Source organism: Tachypleus tridentatus, chromosome 6 (assembly GCF_004210375.1).
Source record: "Tachypleus tridentatus isolate NWPU-2018 chromosome 6, ASM421037v1, whole genome shotgun sequence".
NCBI lineage: Eukaryota > Metazoa > Arthropoda > Merostomata > Xiphosura > Limulidae > Tachypleus > Tachypleus tridentatus.
In genome coordinates, this window is record NC_134830.1 from 108,221,356 (window position 1) to 108,243,062 (window position 21,707).

Sequence of the window (21,707 nt, forward strand, 5' to 3'; positions counted from 1 at the left end):
TTTCTTCAAGACTTTCATCTTTATATCGAAACCTTTAGAACCAACGCTGAACTGTATGTTCAGTAACAGTTCTATGGCCGAATCCTGGTTGATGTTCCTTGTAGTTTTGGTAGCTTTTCGTTCAACTACATAGAAGAAAAATCAGACGAAAGTCCTTCTTGTCCCTGCTGCCTTGGGGGTTACGAAACTTACTCTGAGTAGAGTTGAAACAGTAGACAATTAAGACACCTTGTAAGCGACAAACGTTGGATTAAACCGACCAACCAACGATAAATTACTCAGTATTCAGCTTCTAAATGTCATCGTGGGAATTCCTATATTTATTTCTGGACAACCTAATAGTTCTATTCCAATAACAATGAGGTAGGCAGAAAACGGCAAGTAAAATAAATAAGTAAGGAAATCTTGCTAAACAAAATGTGACGTAGACAACATTATAATATTTGTAGATAAGCCAGGAGAAGACACAGAAATATTTATTGAAGGGTCAAATATATTTGTTATTATACTTTTCTCCTTATACATATGTTTCTGTCTTGCCCCCAGTTGTACAGCGGCATATCTGCGGACTTACAAGCTAGAAATTGGGTTTCGATGCCCGTGCTGAGCAAAGCACATGTTGTTTAGCTTTGTTCTTAACTTCAAACAAACAATGAGCGAATGCATCAACAATTATTTTGCTACCGCAATCGAATACTGCGAATTAATTGTCATCTTTTAAGATACCGTTAGCTCCAAAATTGCGATTTTGCGGCAACGAAATGCAAATCATGGACTTTCAATTTTGCAGCTCCTAAGCAACGTCTGACTGACTTGGAACATTTATTCAAGTAATACAAAATTAATTTTGGACACTGGGAGCTGATTGATGTGACATCGACTTCATCACCGATTCTTTCATGCGACAGGTAGAAAAGAAAGTTAACATACTGTCTAATAAGTCAGGTTTCTTATTAGTAAGGTACAGTCTGTCGCATTATTAAAGCAATCTGCTCGTAATTATTTCATGGTTTGAGTTTGTATCTAAGGAGCAAAGAGTGACTCTACAGTCACAACAAAGTTTTCTTCATTTAAATATATAACTTTCAATATAAAACATGCTTTATAGTCACTAGGTTTTAATTTTGTAATTATAGAGTCCAAAATTCGCAGGCGTATGCAACGTATCTCTGCCACGCAATCCCAATATGGCCAATTTTGCCATCAGAAAAATCGAAAACTGTTTATACATTGCTTCAGACCTGCACGAATGTATCTTTCTACCGAATTTTGTGTAATTTTGTTAACGTACATTTGAATAGTTCACAAAAAATAAACTGTACTTTTCCCGCTGAAAAACTGAGCAAAAGACAAAAGTTCAAAATTATGTATGTCTGTTTAGGAGCTGTAAACTTGTGTAAATTGTTCGGCATAAGGCAAAGTAACTTACCAAAACCCCTAAAATTATGAGTTTATTCTATATTTTTAGTCCTCTAAAATTACTGAAAATGGGCATATCCTGCATTCTTATACTTATAAGTATGAAATATTTAAAACAGCTCCTTTGTACCAAATATCATGTAAAGTGGCCGAAATGTGGAGGAGTAGTTGCCAGACCCTAAAATTATGCTTTTTGTGACATTTTGACTCTTCTACCTACAGTCCTCCGCTGATACAGCGGTAAGTCTACGGATTTACAACGTTAAAATCAGGGTTTAGATTCCCCTCGATGAGCTCAACAGATAACCTTATGTGACTTTGCTATAAGAATGCACATACACAAACACACATTCTTCTCTATATTTACTGGAAATTAAGTGTGGGACCTTTAGAAATGTATCTTTGTACCAAATTCCACGCAATTCACCAATATCCTTAAAGGTATGCCTTTGGTGAGCTCTGACACCCACAAAATGGGCAAATCCAACTTTTTCTGTCGCTATATCGGCAGCATGAAATTTTGTATTTGTGACAATTTTCATTTTGATTGCTGTAAATCTGACCATATAGAAGATCAAAATATAAATTTTGGGGTTGTTTGACTTTGGACCCCATAAATTTCTTAAAAGAGCGTTTTCGATAAGGTATAACATTACCAAGATTCTAATAAATCCGCCGTAAAATAAAGGAATATTGGTCAATTGAAAATGTTTGGTAGAAGAAGAACAGACAATATGTCCCCTCTTGGAGATAAAATGATTATTAACTTTAACTTTGCCTGTTTGGCAACGAACATATAGGGTTCTCAGCAATATATTGTTAGATGTCAAACATTTATTATCATGACAAAATGTGCGTGTTTTCTTATAGCAAAGCCACATCGGGTTATCTGCTTAGCTCACCGAAGGGAATCGAACCCCTAATTTTGGGTTGGAAATCCGAAGATATACCGCTGTATATGACAAAATTAAATTGACTAAAAATCATGTATGCGAATGACCTAAGGTTCCAGCATAACTATCCCTAATTTGTAATTACCCACCAGAGACAAGGCAGTCAGCCATTATTAGCACTCGTTACCATAATACCTTTGCCTAACTTTTTGAACTTAGTAATTAAATTGATTATTACCTTTGTAACTCATTCGCAGCTGAAAGTGAAGAACGTGTTTATCGGCAATACACCTCGAATTCTGGACCTCGGATCCACAGCACGAAGCATTTACCTACAAAGTTATGCCTAACTTTTCCTATCGATGCATATCCTGATACAAGCTTGTTCTGTTTGCTACACAATTTGCGGACTTTATTACTAAAGAACCACAACTTATTTTTTAATGAATATAGATACATTTCATTTGGCCAGTTAATAATCTGTAGAGTTTACATTTGGTTGAAATAATTAATACTGCGTGTGTGTGTTTTTCTTATAACAAAGCCACATCGGGCTATGGGCTCAGCCCACCGAGGGGAATCGAACCCCTGATTCTAGCGTTGTAAATCCGGAGACATACCGCTGTGCTAGCAGGGGGCGAAATAATTAACAAGGTTAAAATAAAATTCATATTCGTTGACAGTTGATTCACCATCTGCTAATTATCACAAATAACATATTCTATAATTCATTCACAGAAACTGCTGAACGAACGACTGCAAATATTCCTATTTCCGTCTGTATGTAGTCTGAAAGAATTTCGATTTTTTTTTCTCAAATCTAAATTATATTCATGAAATGAGAGATTAATTTCATCATGTTTTTTATGAACTTTCACACAACATTCGTATTTAATCAAATATTGAGACTGGCTACAATCAATGAGCAAAAAACACAGTTAATTATCCGGGTAAGACATGAGTTAAGTGAGATTAATTTAAAAAAAAGATTTATTGTCTAGTATATATATATATATATACATAAAACATTTCACTACCAGTGTTATTACGAACTACCTATATGATTTCTGTTAAGTATACACTTTACTTCATTGAACAGTTGTTCTAGAAAACTCAGATAAATACTTGATTAATCTACGTCAAAAGAATAAAAAAGATTTCGCAACTGTATCATAGACCATTTTCTTATAAGGCTATTCTTATAGCAAAATTGTTGAACAATATGGAACTAAAAAAATATAACATTCTGTAAAGGAGGACTTTCAATGTTTTCTATGTAAGCGGAAAACTCCGCAAAGCAGAATGTTTAAGGCAAAGATTCCGGAAATACAACTCAAGTCAATCATGAGCAGCTTTCTTATCCGCAAAGTGAAGTCTATGGTAACGATTGAAAAGTCTTTCCAATCCCAAAGCTATTGTGACGTAGCTATGCATATTTCTTGTTATCTTAACAAGTTAATAAAGGATGTTTTAAAGTTGTCGAAAGCTCAGAAGTACAAACTCCACAAGCTTCCAGACACATCTCTCAATCTCATTGACGCTAAGTCTCCTGATGTTGCTATAATCGACGTTTGTGCCTTTGGTTAAATATATTCTTGGAAGTCAATAATCAAATTAGAAGACATCTGAAAACTTTTCAATATGTACGATCGAATACGGACTTTGTCGTATTTTGCGAAAAAAGGTTACAATGTACATAATAAGATCAAACTGAGCAATAGAAGAAGGAGTTCTGAAATATGGCAGCACGAGACCTGAAAGATCATTCTTTTAAAATATAATTAACCGCCAACACGCAACCAGATCCCTACACACAAATTAACCAATACACACTGCTCTATGTCTCCAAAATAATATACACCTATTTATTTCAAATAATGTAGCCGACATATAACCAGATTACTATAAACAAATTAACAAACACAGCCACTTCCTCATCTAATCAAAACATCCAGGTTATTTAAAAAAAAATCTAACAAATACGTAACGAGAATACTAAAAACATGTTAACTACTACACCCTCTATTCCATCCCATCAAGCCATCGTACATCTGGGTCATTTTTAACATAATCAGATTATAAACATTCGGTAACTGGCCATATAACTATATTCGAACTATCAAGTTCATATTTAATACAGTTTAATGAACCCACATGCATATTATTGTTCAATATTTAGTCAAGGCTACGTACATCTGATTCACCAAGTTTCATAATATTAACACGTATTGAACCCCTTACACTTCAAAACATGCTTGTATTTACTATATTACACTATACTTTACGTAATCAACAAAGTCAAGCTTGCTATAATCATAGTTACCAGAGACTACATTTAGTAGCCAATACATTCATGCTCACTACATAAACAGTGTGCTGATTACTGAATATAACGTGCTGTGTGTGTTAACGAGTAGATATAATTCACTTGAATGTGTTGTGTTGCTACTCGATATAAATTGTGTGTGTTAACTAGTGGATGTTTAATTGCCAATACACTCAAACTTACTACAACCATTAGTTAACACCCACAGCACATTCGACTAAATAGCAATTACATTCAGTCTTAGTGCATTGACTAGTTAGCACATGCAGACATTACTTTTAGTAGCCAACACAGTTAAGCTTACTACGTCCAACAGTTAACATACACAATACATTACATTCAGTTACCAGCACATTCAATTAAACTACATCCACTAGTTCAGTTGTTCCCAAACTCTCTTAGTCTAAAGCTCCCTTGATGTGAATAAAAGAAGTTTAAGGCCCTCAACCTATAACTTTATCATGGTAATTGAAAAAACAACAGTGCCGTAGTAAAAACAATAACATATCCTTTTGAAATACCGAATCATTTAATTAATTCAGCATAATTTTTATCGGCTTATTATTTATTAAGAATTATAATTAATTCAACATCTTTGTTTCCTGCCCATTTTTGGCGGCCCTCCAGAAAACATTTCACGGGCCTCCCAGGTGAACTGTGGCTCCCACTTTGGAAAACACTGTGCTAGTTAATACACACAGTACATTACATCCAGTAATTAATGTACCAAGTTTACAGTCTAATATTGACTTTAATGACTTTCGGAGTTGTTTGTTACAATAGAAATTGTGGCGTTGGACAGATATTGGAAATCATGACTATCAGAATGAGAACAATCGACAATGGAAACAATTGGTTAAAAAGTCAACACAAATTCCTTCATACTGTGGAATCGTCAACAATATTTTACGTTAGTATCACCCACATCAGAAGTTTTCTAAAGAAGGAAAAATTATGATTGAGTGGGGCTCGAACCTAAATATCCGCTTACCATAAACAGAGTCGTAAGCTTAAAGATTTTATGGTCTCAGTTTTCACTTATTGAAAAAAACCAACAACAGTATTTCAATATTGACAAGTATTTTATACAGAAGAATAACTTTTATTAAAAACATACCGAATAAGTTTTGATTAAATAAATGTCATACTTTCAGACTTAATTGTTTTTCATTTGAAACAACTCTAGTTTTGTAAGTCTTTTTCTGAGAAATTTGACATTCGAGAGATAGTTAATGCCTCCATCTCAGTGTGTCAGCGGAAAGATTACCGACTCACAAAGCTGACAACTGACGTTCCATTTCCCGTGTAAGACACAGCGCAGATAGCTTATTGTGTTGCTTTGTGCTGAAACAAAGAAACATCTAATTAAAACATTGGTGGCAAGCAAAACAAGTATTAGGTTTTTGAGGATATACAACTTTCTTAATATCTAAGGAAGAAAATACTTTAGTGACGAATATACGTTTGATAAATTATTCTGTACAAAGGTATCCCATAAATCATTTTTCATAAAGAAATAAAAAAACGTGACATGAAACATAGAATGTCTGACCCAATTTCTTCATATTTTAATTTTACGACTATCACAAAGTATCATTACCTATATTATTATCATTACTTATAAATGAATCCTCCGGTGAACTTGCACCTAGTTCTAAGTTTATAGACTTACAACGCTAAACTCCAGGACTCGATTTTCCTCTGTGATCTCAACAGATAGTCCAATGTTGCTTCGCTGTAAAACTAAGCGAACTTATAATTCTACAAAGAAGACGAGCTGAGATTTGAATTGAAGATTTCATAAGTCATATGCAGCTAATACATTCATTTCATTTTACAGTGTAAGCTCATTTGAAATGTGTTCATATTATAAACAAATCTAGTGTTAATGGTTTAATTTCATCTCAAGAAATTCTGCTAAGCGATAGCAATGAGTTCTTTATATAGTAAGACATAACGTAATGGTTCTTAGAACCTGCACCTCAGAAATCACATTATTTTGTAATGAATAAGACTGAATAATATGATAAAATGTTTATCACAACTGGGATACGACTTTTTCTAGTCTCTTTCAGGGTTGTTCTGCTCGACCAAGATGATGCATATTCCCTTTTTTCAATATGATTAAATATAAGTGATATCTTTAACCTGAAATTCTAAATACCTGAGAATATCAATATCATGCTTTGAAAGTGGCTGTTACTTATCCTTTGCTAAAGTAACCGTCATTGCTGAGTTACGTGTCAAAATTGTTTTAATATAATGAATGATTTATTTGAACATACACCTGTTAGTATGGTGAATTTGTCGATTAGTTTTAATCCATTTCACAACTGATATTTATGTAAATAAATTAGGTTAGGTACTGTGAAACTTTTATTAATGTTTATCACTGTTTACGCAACATCTTATTATCTCATAATAATATAATATTATAATATTTACATCTATTTATTAAAACAAGCAGACATTTTGAAACGATTTACAGGCCAATTATCAACAGTTGGTTGTGTTTACTGAAGATAACTATTTAGTTGCTTTCCATAATATATAGAAAAGAGAAGTCATCGAATGCAAATTTCTAACTGTATAACTTTCTTCTAATAAATGTTGATCGAATGCAACGTACTTATAGATCTTAATACTTATGTTAATATTTCAAGTCTTACTTTGTTTTTATGACCATAGAAAACCGAGTCAAGGTCCAGGTGAGAAATGGGAGAAGAACTACTGGCCTGTATACACCCCCTACGCTCGAGAATACTTAACATTAGACATCAATTCGACGACAATTGGTAGAGGCCCCCGAGCTGAGTACTGCGCCTTTTGGCAGAAATATCTACCTCAACTTGTGAAAAAAACCTGTAAGTACGATAGTCTAATGTTTATACTTTGTTTTAGAACTGGAAAATCGGCTCTTAGATCCGAAGTGAAGCCTTACGTATACTTAGGACTCCTATCTTAGTCTCACGGGATCTTGACACAAAGAATTACAGAGTGTATTAATCATACATCGACACAGCAATTAATAGTTTATGTTGTTTAGAACAGTATTTCTCAGTCACCAGTCCTCGTCTATGTGCTGGTTCATCATAGCCACCCTGCTATTCCGTATGATTTCACAAAAACAAACAAATAAACAACTGACGGAATATTCAGATGCACGTTGTAATGGTTTTTCATTGTACCCCGACAAGTTAAGGAGGTAATTTATCAATTTCTGCTATCGAAAAGGTTGTGTAACACTGGCTTAAAATACTAATACTGAAGTTGCATAAATGATATAAATCGCTATGGAAACAGTGCCAGACGTTAACCTTAAACGTTCAAATGACTATTGTCACATGATATTGTTCTTATATACTAAAAAATAAAATCAGGCTGTTGTAACAACTGTGATGACAGATAAATCTAGACGTTTTATACGAATCTCATGTTATATTCATCTGTATTCAGTTCACTGGAATGTGCAGTGGACACAAAGTTACATTTTCTAGATCTTGTTGAAATTACATTTTTCTTATCTCAAAAAATCCCTGTCACACCAAACAAGCTCGCCCTTTCAGCTGTGGGGGAGTTATAAAGTGACGATCAATAACACTACTTGTTGGGAAAAGAGTAGCTCAAGAGTTGGTGGTGGGTGGTGATGACTAGCTGTCTTTCCTCTAGTCTTACATTGAAAAATTTATGGACAGCTAGCGCAGATAGCCCTCGTACAGCTTTACGCGAATTTCAAAAACAAACAAACAAACAAACAAACCTATGTTTAAAATATTACGTTTCGGTAGAGCAGAGGCAGCGTTTTAAATTAGCACTATAAACCATTTTACAGTGATTCTCTGTTTGGAACAGCGGTACGCATATGGACTTACAACTCTAAACTAAAATCTAGAATTCGATTCTCCGCACTGGATACAGCGAATAGCCCAATGTGGCTTTGCTGTAAAAGTAAACAACGAAAGTAACCACAAAATGTAACTAATAAACACAGGATAAATTCCTGACAGTTCAAACAGTAAGTTGGAGGTGTTAACACTGCAAGCTAAAAGTGTACTTATTTCAACGATAAATATTTCCTATGTTGTAGCAGTCTGAGGATATTAAAACGTGTTGTTCTGCTAAATGTAAAAGAAGGAAAAAAGCGGATATGACTTTATTTTGTTTCATACTATTAGCTCAATTAAGCAAATTCGTTAATATATATTTTGAAGTTTTATAAGAGTTCTGTGCACAGATTTATTAACATTCATCAAACAGGCTTAATTTGTTCTTGTCATCGGCTGTGTCTGTTTAAATAACCTTTATTAAACGTGTAAAATCCATTCATTCAGCTGCTCTGGTGTGATACGTAATTCATTTCGACCTAAACACCAGGTCTTACATGCTTGTAGGATTACAGTTGTTCGTTTTAAGATCTTATACGTGAATTACAATGGTGGTTTCGGGGAATAGTACACCTGCGACAAGGTTTAAGGACTACACATGCTAGCATTGAATATATTGCTAAGCTCTTATAGCAATCAGCTAGGTAATAGATGTCTGCACATATTAATGTATAATGCTAAACTCTAGCAAAGAGAAACAAAACTGTTTCCACTATATCTGCTCTATATACAATTTTTTCCCATCTGCACGCCTATAATAATAATAAAATATATATATGATTAAGGTGATTGAGGACACAAACCCAATCCGAATAAAACATTCAAATGTTTGTTAATGTAGATTGATACCTTTTTCAGTCATTGGTCTCTAATTGATTTTGTAATGTATTAATATTGAACATTTGAATGAAACAACGATATACGTCAATGAATCTCGCAGCAACATAGAAGTGTTAAACTTCTTCAAAGAAATATATTAATATCTAAAGATAATTACTGGTCGTTACGTCACTTATTGACAATAAATGGAGATAATTATAGTGAGAACATGATACCAATTATTGACAATATATATGGGCGAGTTTCATATGAATCAGTCGTATCTAATTATGGTATGTATTCTCACGATGGGACACTAATTATTGGAAATAATTGCTCATAATTCTAGTTTACAAAAGCTATGACGCCAATTATTGACAGTACTTTCAGACGTGGTTCGAGTTTCACACGAATTAATCATATCTAATTATAGTACTTAATGACAGGTTCTCATGACGTGACACCAATTATTGACAATAATTTTAGCATAGTTCGAGTTTTGCATGAATCAACCAAATCTATTTATAGTAGGTAATGAAACAGTCTCATGACGTGACGCCACCTCGCACAGGTAGAGTGGTATGTCTGCTAGAAACCGGGTTTTGATACCCGCTTAACATTAAACAAGAAGTTGTTTCAAGAAACAATAGTTGTGTTTGTCTGTTGTAGAGCGAAGCCACAGTACACTATCTGCTGTGTACACCGCGTAGAATCGAACCCCTGATTTTAGCATTGTAAGTCCATAAAATTACTACTGTCACATCAGGGTATGCACAATTGTGTATGTAATAACAATAATGGAAAATAGCTACAGAGTAAAAGCAGACATGATGTTGTCAGTTTCCTATGGGACATGTATAAAAGGTAGATGTTTGTGCTTGTGATTTTTATAAACAAATATAACTTTGTTGTTTATAATGTAACACTCGTTACAATTCTGGTGTAATCATTTGTTAAAAAATAATACTGTTTAACAGATGTTATGTCGACCAGTTGTGATTTGTCCTCGAACATACCCCAACGATCCTAAAAAGAGTTAAGACAATTTCCCAACTGACCTTTTGTCTGGAGTAACATTATCTTTCTCTTCCTGTTTTGTATATTGTTCAATACATTCCTGTTTTGCCTCTAAGAAAGTGGGAAGGCCATTTTGAACATGAACTTTCCTGTTTATTTTTTTAAAAAATATCAATATAATCTCTGGAAAACGTATTAGATTTTTTGGGAAGATGATAAATTTCATTATTTTATAACCACACTAGACTGTACTTTTCACTTCTTCTGCAACCTATTTGTCGGTAAGGCTCTCTCATCATCAGAGTGATTACACAAGGGAAATATTCACAAATCGACATATGTGTCGCGGAAAGTGAAGATTAATTTATTGTTACTTGTCAGAGGTAAAACAAGATGGTAGAATTTCTTCTGGGTAATAATTGTACGCTTTGCAGAAGTGAAATAATATTGAATTTTAGAAAATGTTGATGTAATGACTATGGGATATTCAGTTGAGTACTCAGAATATTTGTCATTCCAAGGGTATAGAGACGTAAAGTAAACTTAAATGATCTTTTCTCGCTCCCTCAAATCATACAAAAATTTCATACCATTCATTCACCTTCCATAAAAAACGTAGTCCTTAAGAAAACAATTTAGTTCTGGAGTGATAGTTTCTTCCTCCTAAATATATGTTCCCATATAGTTGCGACCTTATACCCCAGAGCTGCATTGAATAAGTGGTCGGGTGCAAGAGCTTAGACTTTGGTGGTATAAACTTGCTTCTATATATAGATATACATACAGAAACAGTATAAAGAGTGAACACCGCAGGTGCCCGGAAACGCAACACTGAACTGTAGACAACACTGATTGATTATATCAACATCAGGTCAACAATAACTAATGAAATAAAATAAGAAAACAGGTAATAGATGTCTTACAACAAACTTTAATAAACTGTACTTCTCTCAAGTATTGTCAATAACTGGCATCAAGAGAATATGTCATTACCTACTATAGTTACATATGACTGATTTATATGAAACTCGCACATAATTATTGTTAATAATTGGTGTGGTGTTATTTTTAAACTATAATTATCTCCAATTACTGTAAATAATTAACAACAAATCCTGTAATTAAATTGTCTTTGGACAGATCAGGGTTTAAAACGTGTTACCACCAAGCACGCTTCTCAACGTCAATTGTTGATGAATTATGAGGGTAAAAATCAATCCCATTAATAGTTAGAGTAGCCATTTCAATCCTGCTCACTGACTGACTTACCTTTAATTAGCGGTCCAGAATTTAAAACAGCTATGCTTGAACCAAAGCTTTTTTTATTTTGTTTTTTAATCTGGCCGTTGTTTAGCCCATTCTGTGCATAAAGTAACGTTCAAATGAACAAATAAACAAACAAACCTTAAATTCCCTATGTTTATCTATAAAAGTAATTTCATCGCATTTTAAGAAAATAAACATAATTAAATAAAAAATCGTATGTGTGTAACAAAATCTCATTATTTTCCAGGCAAAATTTAATAATACAAATAATCTTTTTTGGACAAACCCAAAAACAACCCCTTCCCTGTTACTTGACAGTTGTGGTCTTATGGACGTAATGTAACTTACGGTTTAAATTCTTGTTTCGTAAACTGTTGTGCTAAATTGGTAGTTATGTTCCTCAAAAACATAAGTATATGTTAGTTTTTAAATTTAAATTATAAATGTTATTTGTAGTGATATTCAAAAACCACACTTTTCCAGTTTGATTGAATAAAAAAGTGCCAGTCTGATTCTTTTCAGACCTGGCATGGCCAAGCGTGTTAAGGCGTGCGACTCGTATTCTGAGGGTCGCGGGTTCGAATCCTGGTCGCGCCAAACATGCTCGCCCTTTCAGCCGTGGGGTCGTTATAATGTGACGATCAATCCCACTATTCGTTGGTAAAAGAGTAGCCCAAGAGTTGGCGGTGGGTGATGATGACTAGCTGCCTTACCTCAGTCTTACACTGCTAAATTAAGGACGGCTAGCACAGATAGCCCTCGAGAAGCTTTGTGCGAAATCCCAAAACAATCAAACAAAACTGATGCTTTTCATTAAGTTGTATTTGAAGCAACTACGCGTTTAAAATATTCCAGTTAAGTAAGTCATCATAGATAAAAAGTCAAAAATAAGTATAAATAGTATATATAATAATAGCAAGTGCTCCGTAGTTTTACTTCGTTATTTAGTTTACTAAAATTCAGACTTCAAACTAACACTAAAATCAGATTTATTTTATGGATTTCTAAAAATGATCATTAGCAGTGAACGTCGAAGTAAGTATTAACCAATTACATTTAAAATGTGTTAACAAGGATAAATTACATGTTTAATTATGTGGTTCTTACATGAAATCTCAAAGTTTGCCTGAAGCAGGCCAAGAAAATTTGCTAAGAACCAAAGTCCTATTAGAATGTACACGACAGCAAATCTCCATCCTAATCGATTTTCTGTCTGCACAATCATACATGTTATACAAGTCTAAGAGCGTGTAAAGTCAGTGCAAATTGATAAATTTTGCCTTTGTCGATTTCCTATATGCAAAAGAAAGATAAAAGAATGAGTTGGAAGGCCGCATAATGATTTTAACATTGTGTGACAGCTCATTGAACGTTCAAAGGTTCCCAGACCTCTTTCATTAATGTTTAAAATAAGCCGCGACAGTTAATAATTAATATTTCCTGTCAAAATTATTCGATACATGATTATGAAAAATACTTTGAAAAGAAATGTTTTCTTCTTTATTTCTTGCTACTGCATATGACCCATAAAACACGAATATTCGAATGTTTTTACAAACTAATCAACTTGATTCACACTAAGTTGAAGTTATAAATTATTCAACATTTATTTTTCTTGAAAAGATAACTAGCAACTAGAAATCGTAGAAATTTACCTGCAAATACCTGTATAAACTACATCTTTGAAAAGTGCAGAAGTGCATTTTAAAAGTAAAATGTAACTTTAAGTTTAGGTATTAGATTTTAACGAAACATATCAATTTTGTAATTGGATTCTTTTTGCATTATATACATGCAAAAGCTAAGTAATTATTTTTTAATATTAAATTTTGGGAATATCAATAAAACAGACACATTTACGTGAATATGATTGATTTAATTGTCTTGAGTTTATACATGTCAATTTTGTAATTGGATTATTTTTGCATTATCTACATGCAAAAGCTAAGTAATTATTTTTTAATATTAAATTTTGGGAATATCAATAAAACAGACACATTTACGTGAATCTGATTGATTTAATTGTCTTGAGTTTATACGCTTCATTTTTGCAGTAAATGATGCCAATCAGAATCTTCCAATTTGGATAAATCCTTTAATTTAACAAAAACCTGAAAAAAAAATGTTTATGCTGTATCGAATATATAGAGGAACATAGACAATAAAATACGATTTACTTAGGTTTTTTATTTCAATTGATGTAATTTATTACTATGTAGTCAAACAGTAAACCTCCACTAATGCACAAATAAAATAAGTTGCATAAAAGCGCTTCATTTATAAAAAAAATCGTTTAAAGAAAATAACTTGTAAATAAACATCGCCCTTACATTTTTTTAAAATTACAGTCACCATATTAGACTTAAAAACAGGTAAATTTATGGAAAAGAAATATTAGTTTATGGTAACTATTTCCTTTACTTGCATTGTATTAATAAAATTGCTGATACATGGCTCTATCGTCTAGAAAACCAATTCTGGGAAAACTTGTGAGATTTTTACTTTGAATGTTGCCCACATAATAAATCATTTGCTGTAAAGGAAACATATTTTTGAACAGTTGTAGTTGTTAAATATGTATCGAAATAAAGATATTAAGGGATCAATTTACAAGAATCAATAACAAAGACACTTACCAGGCCAGTAAATACAGAACTCTGATGCATTATAAATTTAATGTATTTTTATCGGTTAGTTAAGATTTATTAGTTTTAGACTATCTCTTATGTCCACCACGTGGAATCGACGACCGGATTTTGGCATTGTAAGTCCATAGACTTACCGTTGTTCCAGCGGGAGACCGGTCAGTTAAGAAACAACGACAGCAGAAATCTCCAGGATTAAATAAAAATATTTGAACTGAGCATAAAACAAAGCACGTTCAGCGTAAAATAAAATATTATTTTTTCAGTGAAGAACTTTATCTCAACGCGCAAAGCTACACGAGGGCTATCTGCACTAGCCGTCCATAATTTAGTAGTGTGAGACTAGAGGGAAGGCAGCTTGTCATCACAACCCACCGCCAGCTCCTGGGCTACTCTTGTACCAACGAATAATGGGATTGACCGTCACATTATTACGCACCCACAGCTAAAAGGGCGAGGATGTTTGGTGTGACAGTGATTCAAACCCGTAACTTTTAGATTACGGTTCGAGTGCCTTAACCACCTGGCCATGCCAGGCCTTCTTTTATCACTAGATATCAATTACTAATTAGTTTTTTCCTACTAATCTGCTGCCATCTTCAGGAAAAGACATGAAAAGAATAATTTCTGTGTTAACAGTGGTTGGGATCCAATTCTAGGTTGTCTTCATATAATGTCTGGTGCAGTATTCATTCGACGAGAATGAATCAGACTCTCTATAAAGAACTACGAAGAAAACTAAACCAGTTTTAGTACATAAATAGTCCGTTTGGGGGGTTCCTGAAAACGGCACCTGATAAGCAGCTGAAAGCTGAAATAAATAATAAAAATAATTAATAATTAGTATCTAGTTATACAAAATAGGAAACAAATAATAAATTAATAAGATAATAATATTAATTAATTTAAAATGAATTAAAGTAGTTAATAATAAAAGATAGATGATCGTGCAGGCTTCTAACTATGGTAACGATTGATATCCGATCACCACAACCTTACTAAGAATACTAACTCTCAGTTTATTTACTCAATGGCACCTTTACTCTATTGTTATTGAACTGTGATCTTAGAATTTAGTGGCATTGTTCTTATATACCAAAAGAGAGACACAAGATCTAAAATAGCTACAGTATCTAGATAGCTACTCGAGGGCTATCTGTGCTAGCCGTCTCTAATTTAGCAGTGTAAGACTAGAGGGAAGGCAGCTAGTCATCACCACCCACCGCCAACTCTTGGGCTACTCTTTTACCAACGAATAGTGGGATTGACCGTCACATTATAACGCCCCCACGGCTGGGAGGGCGAGCATGTTTGGCGCGACTCGGGCGCGAACCCGCGACCCTCAGATTACGAAGTGCACGCCTTAACGCGCTAGGCCATGCCGGGCCCCAAAATATTTTTCTAACAGAAAGAAACTAAATAAAAATGGTTAATTTAACAGCATCTAGTATACTATGCTCACGAATTACCTTCACATCCCTCTTCACATTCTATCATAAATATTGTATGGCGGCTGGTTAACTTTAAGAAAAGTTTTAGATTGTGCAAATGAGGTTTACAAGGTAAAAACTTGTCAAAACATTACTATTTTAAAGACACCCTAAAGATAAACAATACTGAAAACGAAAGAAAAGTTTCCATTTTATCAAATCCTTAGGTCTAGTTGAATTATTTCTGCCAGAGACCTGCTTGTTTTTTATTTGATGCTGAACTCCAAACTTTTACCAACAACGTGAAGACATTTGAAGGTACCTTTTAATAGAAACAAAGTTTACTTTCTATCTCTATAATGCAATAAAGTATAAACTACCATAAGCCCTTCATACCAATTTGTTTCTAAAATTCCCTACGGGACCATGTTTGTTTTCGATAAAACCAAACAACAGATGAAGAGACAAGAAAAGTTGTCTCTTATACAATGGTCATTGATTTCTCTCCTTAAAGCTGTTTCTAAAACTGAATTATGTGTTCTAATATATATATAAAACACAAAACAATTTTTTATTTAATATAAAGGCGGAAATCGCATTTAGCAAGTAATGTAGGTAATATGTTTGTAATTCTTAAATTACGAAACAGAAAGCTAAAAATATCACGATGATATGCATTTTCTAGCACCTAAAGACGCTATTCTCCACTCACTTGTCTGTTAAAATAGTCCAGCATTAATATTATATGTTTACAGGTTATAGTTAGTTTTTAATAGGCCCGGCATAGCCATGTGGGTTAAGGCGTTCGACTCGTAATCCAAGAGTCGCGGGCTCGAATCCCTGCCGCACCTAACATGTTCGCCCTTTCAGCCGTGGGGGCGTTATAGTGTTACTGTCAACACCACTATTCATTGATAAAAGAGTAGCCCAAGAGTAGGCGGTGAGCGGTGATGACTAGTTGCCTTCTCTCTATTCTTACATTACATAAATGTAAAAACTGTAAAAGTTAAAATGAAATGTAAATACTATTTAATTAATAATTTTTATCACACAAATCTCATATGTAAATGGATTAAATAAAATTATAATTACATTCACATACTTAATTGAGTAGCTTTGTGCGAAATTAAAAAAACAAACAATTCAAAACAGTTTTTAACAAGTTTAATAAAAAAGATATAAAGACGGACATTAATACTTTGTTTAAACATACTACTTTGGTTTCCACTCACTACCTAAAGAATACATGTTCAATACTTAACACATTCTCTAATCTACACATACAACGCTTGGTATTATGTATGCTTGTATACTGAACTCACTATTTTACAATGATCAACATTTTTCAAGTTCTATATTGCATTTTACACCTTCTGTAGTCACTATTATACATATCTATTAACTCTTTCTATTCTTGTTAATCTACAAATACCTTACGTAGTATTCTATAGATTCTACACTCAATGTTCTATAGATTGTACACTCAGTGTTCTATAGATGTTGCATAGCCAACTTTTGTTAGCACTATTAAGAATTATTAATAATTACTAATATTAATAATAATTATTAAATGTGTGTGGGTGTTTTTCGTATAGCAAAGCCACAAAGGGCTATCTGCTCAGCCCACCGAGGGGAATCGAACCCCTTATTTTAGCGTTGTAAATCCGGAGACATACCGCTGTACTAGCGTGGTGCAATTATTAAAACTAATAAGAATTAAGAATATGCTAGGAATTCTACGCTAAATATTAATATTATTATATTCTTTATTGATCGTTTGATAGTAATTATTAGCACACGCACTGTAGCATAATGTATTATAAAAATAAATATATGGTGCAATACACTAATACTAAATCAGTATTGATATCTTATGGTCACTTTATGGACGTTTTCAAGTGTAATAAAAGTGATTTAAAATTAAATCTAAATTATTGTAAGTGTTAACCTCACAAGTTTATTTTCATGTCAAATCCTAGTTAACAATGTAGCGGTTGAAAGCTGCAACATTTTCGATTTTATAAGTATAAAAACTGTATGTTTTTATTCAAATAAAGTCAAACACATTTATTAAAATCTTCTGAGCGAGTCGTTTGGAAGTAGCTGACGTCCTCGTGAACAGTATGTACTATGGATTTGTAGTTACGCCCAAAACTACACGAAGCTGTGTTCAGCCCACCACGGGTATAGAAACTCGGTTTCTAGTGTTGTTTGTCCATCAACATTCCGCTGAGCCAGTGTAGGCCAGCCATACAGCAGTGGCAATTCCACACAACTTATTTTTCATGCTCTTGGACATGCTGATTCGCGAATTCTTGTGAATGGTAAAAAGTTAATTAAAAAGACAATAAATATACATAAATAAATAATCGATGTAGAAGCTAAAATGAAATGTAAATACTATTTAATTAATAATTTTTATCACACAAATCTCATATGTAAATGGATTAAATAAAATTTATAATAATTACATTCACATACTTAATCTGGATCACATCCTAACAATCTTTCTTCATGAAAGTCAATGATAAATATACGGTGCTTATACAACTATTACTTCTGTAGTATCCAAACCGGCCTAACCGGTTCAATTCGACTGACCTCGTAACGAGAATCTGTAATAATCAAGACATGTTTTGACTCACCTTGAATTTCCTTGTACGTAAATCCTGGGTTCTTAGTTATACTACATTGATGCCTACCCTGATATGCCAATGATACTATGATAAACAAACTGCATGTCAACAACCAGGAACATATAACTTCCAACTGCATTAATATTAAAGTCAAGTATGCATTTTACAATGTAACATTAAACCTGTATCTCAGAACGGCTGGTATGGGTATTAACACTTTTTTGATAAGAAGAAAACAACGTTTCGACCTTCCTTTCTTAACCTGAAGATGACCTAGGAAGGTCGAAACGTTGATCTCTCATTATCAAAAAAAATGCTAATACCCATACCAACCGTTCTGAGATACATTTTTATTTCAAGTGGGTTTCTCGTCATAAAGAATAACATTAAACCTGAATGCTGAAAGTTACCTAGAGATAATTAATATATAGTTGTATCATTCCCATATTTTTGTTTGCATTCTTTTAGAAACTGTTATTCCTTCATCATTTTACATTTACAAAATGGTTTTATTACTCGTTTTGTGACGTCTTTCTTTCCATGACTGAAAATTAGTAAATTATGTGAATGTGTGTAACAAAATTTATTATTATGTGTACTGATTTTTTTTTACTCCTTAACTTCATACATAATATAGGAGTCGGCTTCCTAAAGACATCTATTGCATAGTGTACAAAGCATTGAGTATTCTACATTCTACAGTCATCTAATGTACATTTATTACTGACTGTTTCAACTTCTACTTAAACTTTTTAAATGAACACCAAAATTATCTGAAAAAGTTAACTTCAAGAAGTAATGATAGCATCGCTTGCATTAGAATTATGGTTATTGTTTAAACTACTGTTAGCTATTACGAGTAGCCGATGGCATCACACATTGCTCAGAAAAACATAAAGTGGATTTAAGTTTAAACTTATATTAGTGTTAACGAAGTTATTGAGTTATCTTGGCTGAAACAAGAAAAGGTGAACAGTTTGATGGGTTAGTCACTTTCTGATTTGGTATCTCAGCGATAGTTTTTTTTACCTTTATTTTGGGCTTGTTGGGAAGAAGAACAAATGAAAGTGAGTGACAATCATCTTTTGACGTAAAAATCTCTGCAATCGTTGATTTTTAGCGTGCATATTTATGTTATGCCAATTGAGTCGCGAGGCCATCCCTACATACAGAGTTTATGATATCGTGATCTTGTTTGTTTGTTTAGTTGTTGAACGAAAAGCTACATAATGAGTTACCTTTGTTATGTCCACTACGGATATCGAAATCAAGTTTTTAGTGTAATAAGTTTTGAGACTTATCACTGAGCCACTGGGATACATATTGTGACCTTACTTACGTTTTGTTGTAAGTAATAAATATAATAAAATGGACCATATAATAAATCTAAATGTATATATGTTTTGTTTTATAAAATTACCTTAACTGTCCAGATAATTACAAAAACACTTCTTACTATTGTTGCAAGCTACGTTTCCTTGGTTTTGTTCTGATGTTAGTTGAGAGCACGTGATGTTAAGATGTAGTAAATTCACTTGAAATCCACATTGGTACATTAGCCATAAATACGATGAAAAGTGAAGTACTGAGTTCAATTTGTTCAGTATAGGTCAAAATTAAGTACTTAATGAGATGTTATTAGGTGCTCAGTGAGATTTATAATGTTTATTCTGCCATTCAATTACTCTGTGAATTACTCGTTTGTTTATCGATGAAAGCGAAGTAACTAAATTAAAACTACATCTCCATTTGTATTGAAAAGTTGTATTTCAAGTTAGTATTGCACTTAGTTGCGGAGTTTATGCTAAAAAGTTTTTATTTTATTTTAATTCAAACTTACACCTTATGCCAACGCGAACGTAGCCTATATGTTTGTATGTTTTTTATAGTAAAGTCGCATCTGGCTACGTATTGAGTCCACCGAGGGGAATCAAGCTCCTGATTTTAGCGCTGTAAATCCGTAGACTTACCGCTGTACCAGCATGGGGCGTAGTCTATATTAAATAATCCGTTATTATAATGTGGGATGGATTTCACATTATTCATCAATTAATCTAAAAGGCCTCGTTCAACGATAGAACATATTACCACAAATGCTGTCAGAAGTGGGGTTATTTCAATGAAATTAAAACTAAGCTTCGAATTCGACATGACAATATTGTCACTGAGTGAGATCAAAGCATTGGTAAGAAATGGTTTTTGCTTCTTTGTTTTTAATTTCGCGCAAAGCTCCACGAAGGCTATCTCCGCTAGCTACCCTAATTCAGCAGCGTAAGACTAAGAGGGAAGCAGCTAGTCATCACCACCCATCGCCAACTCTTGGGCTACTTTTTTACCATCGAATAGTAGAACTGATGAAAAGTCAAGCATATTTGGTGTTACCGAGATTCAAACCCGCGCCCCTCGAGTGCCAGCCTCCTAATTAAAAAAGGAGTTAAAAATAAGCATAATATTTAAAGAGAATAAAAAATAAATCTGATTAAAGACAAGATTAATAAAGCTATTGGAAATGTTTATTGAGATTACAACAATAATATTAAAGTATAAAAAGCTGTATTAACAAAATTAAAGAAGTGCAAAAAAAGAATCTACAAAGTACAAAAATGCTGATAACAACGTCTCGACCTTCCTGGGTCAACTTCGGGTTAACTTTATCAATTTTATTTTCAATGGCTATAGTTAAAAATGTCAAATTCTTCTTATTTTTTATTAGCATTGTAATAAATATCAGGTTATTTGAAAAATACAACAAGTGACGTGGATTAATTTTTATTTGTTTTATAGTTTCATAGGAGGTCACATTTATAAACCAGACTGTGATGTTAGGCTTGGCTCGCGTTTGTTTGCCCTTCTCGCAATAAGTTAGTGCTAAACAGCAAATATCTGTCTTGATTTTCACTTCCCTATAGTAAAATCACAACCCCTTTTTATTTATATTAGGAATTTGGTTTGAAAATTGCGCATGATGATAATAAATAAAGTAAAGTAATTAATATATAGGTGAATAAAATAAAAAACATAGGTTCCCCATTAAGTCTATGCTATATTAAAATTAGGAATTCAATTTCCCGTGATAAACACGACGCAGATAGTGTATTTTGTGGCTTTGTTCTAAAACAGAAAATACAAAGAAGAATGTTGCTACCAACTTGTCGTTAGTTCAAAACTGGGAATGGTGCTTACCTGAACTGTGCACTGACAATCGTGTTGCAACAGGATTTAATAATTGGAGAGAGGAGAGCCCGTGCTTTGGCTGGTGTTAAGAACTCCTTTAGTGTGTAACCATAACCATATTATCTGTACTAGTAATGAATTTTAATTATAATTATTTTTTTCAGTTCAATAAATTTATTGTCTTTCTGTTCAGACAGT

The 21,707-nt window shown here is 33.2% G+C and overlaps 1 protein-coding gene across 3 annotated transcripts in view; it reads left to right on the forward strand.

Annotated features, from left to right (window-relative positions):
• Positions 1-21,707, forward strand: part of LOC143253271 (acetylcholinesterase-like) — a 94,141-nt gene that overhangs the window by 67,352 nt on the left and 5,082 nt on the right. For all 3 annotated transcript variants that reach the window (XM_076506850.1, XM_076506851.1, XM_076506852.1), the window contains exon 3: positions 7,327-7,502. In XM_076506850.1, the coding sequence (XP_076362965.1) occupies positions 7,327-7,502 (176 nt within the window). The remainder of the gene's footprint in view (positions 1-7,326; positions 7,503-21,707) is intronic.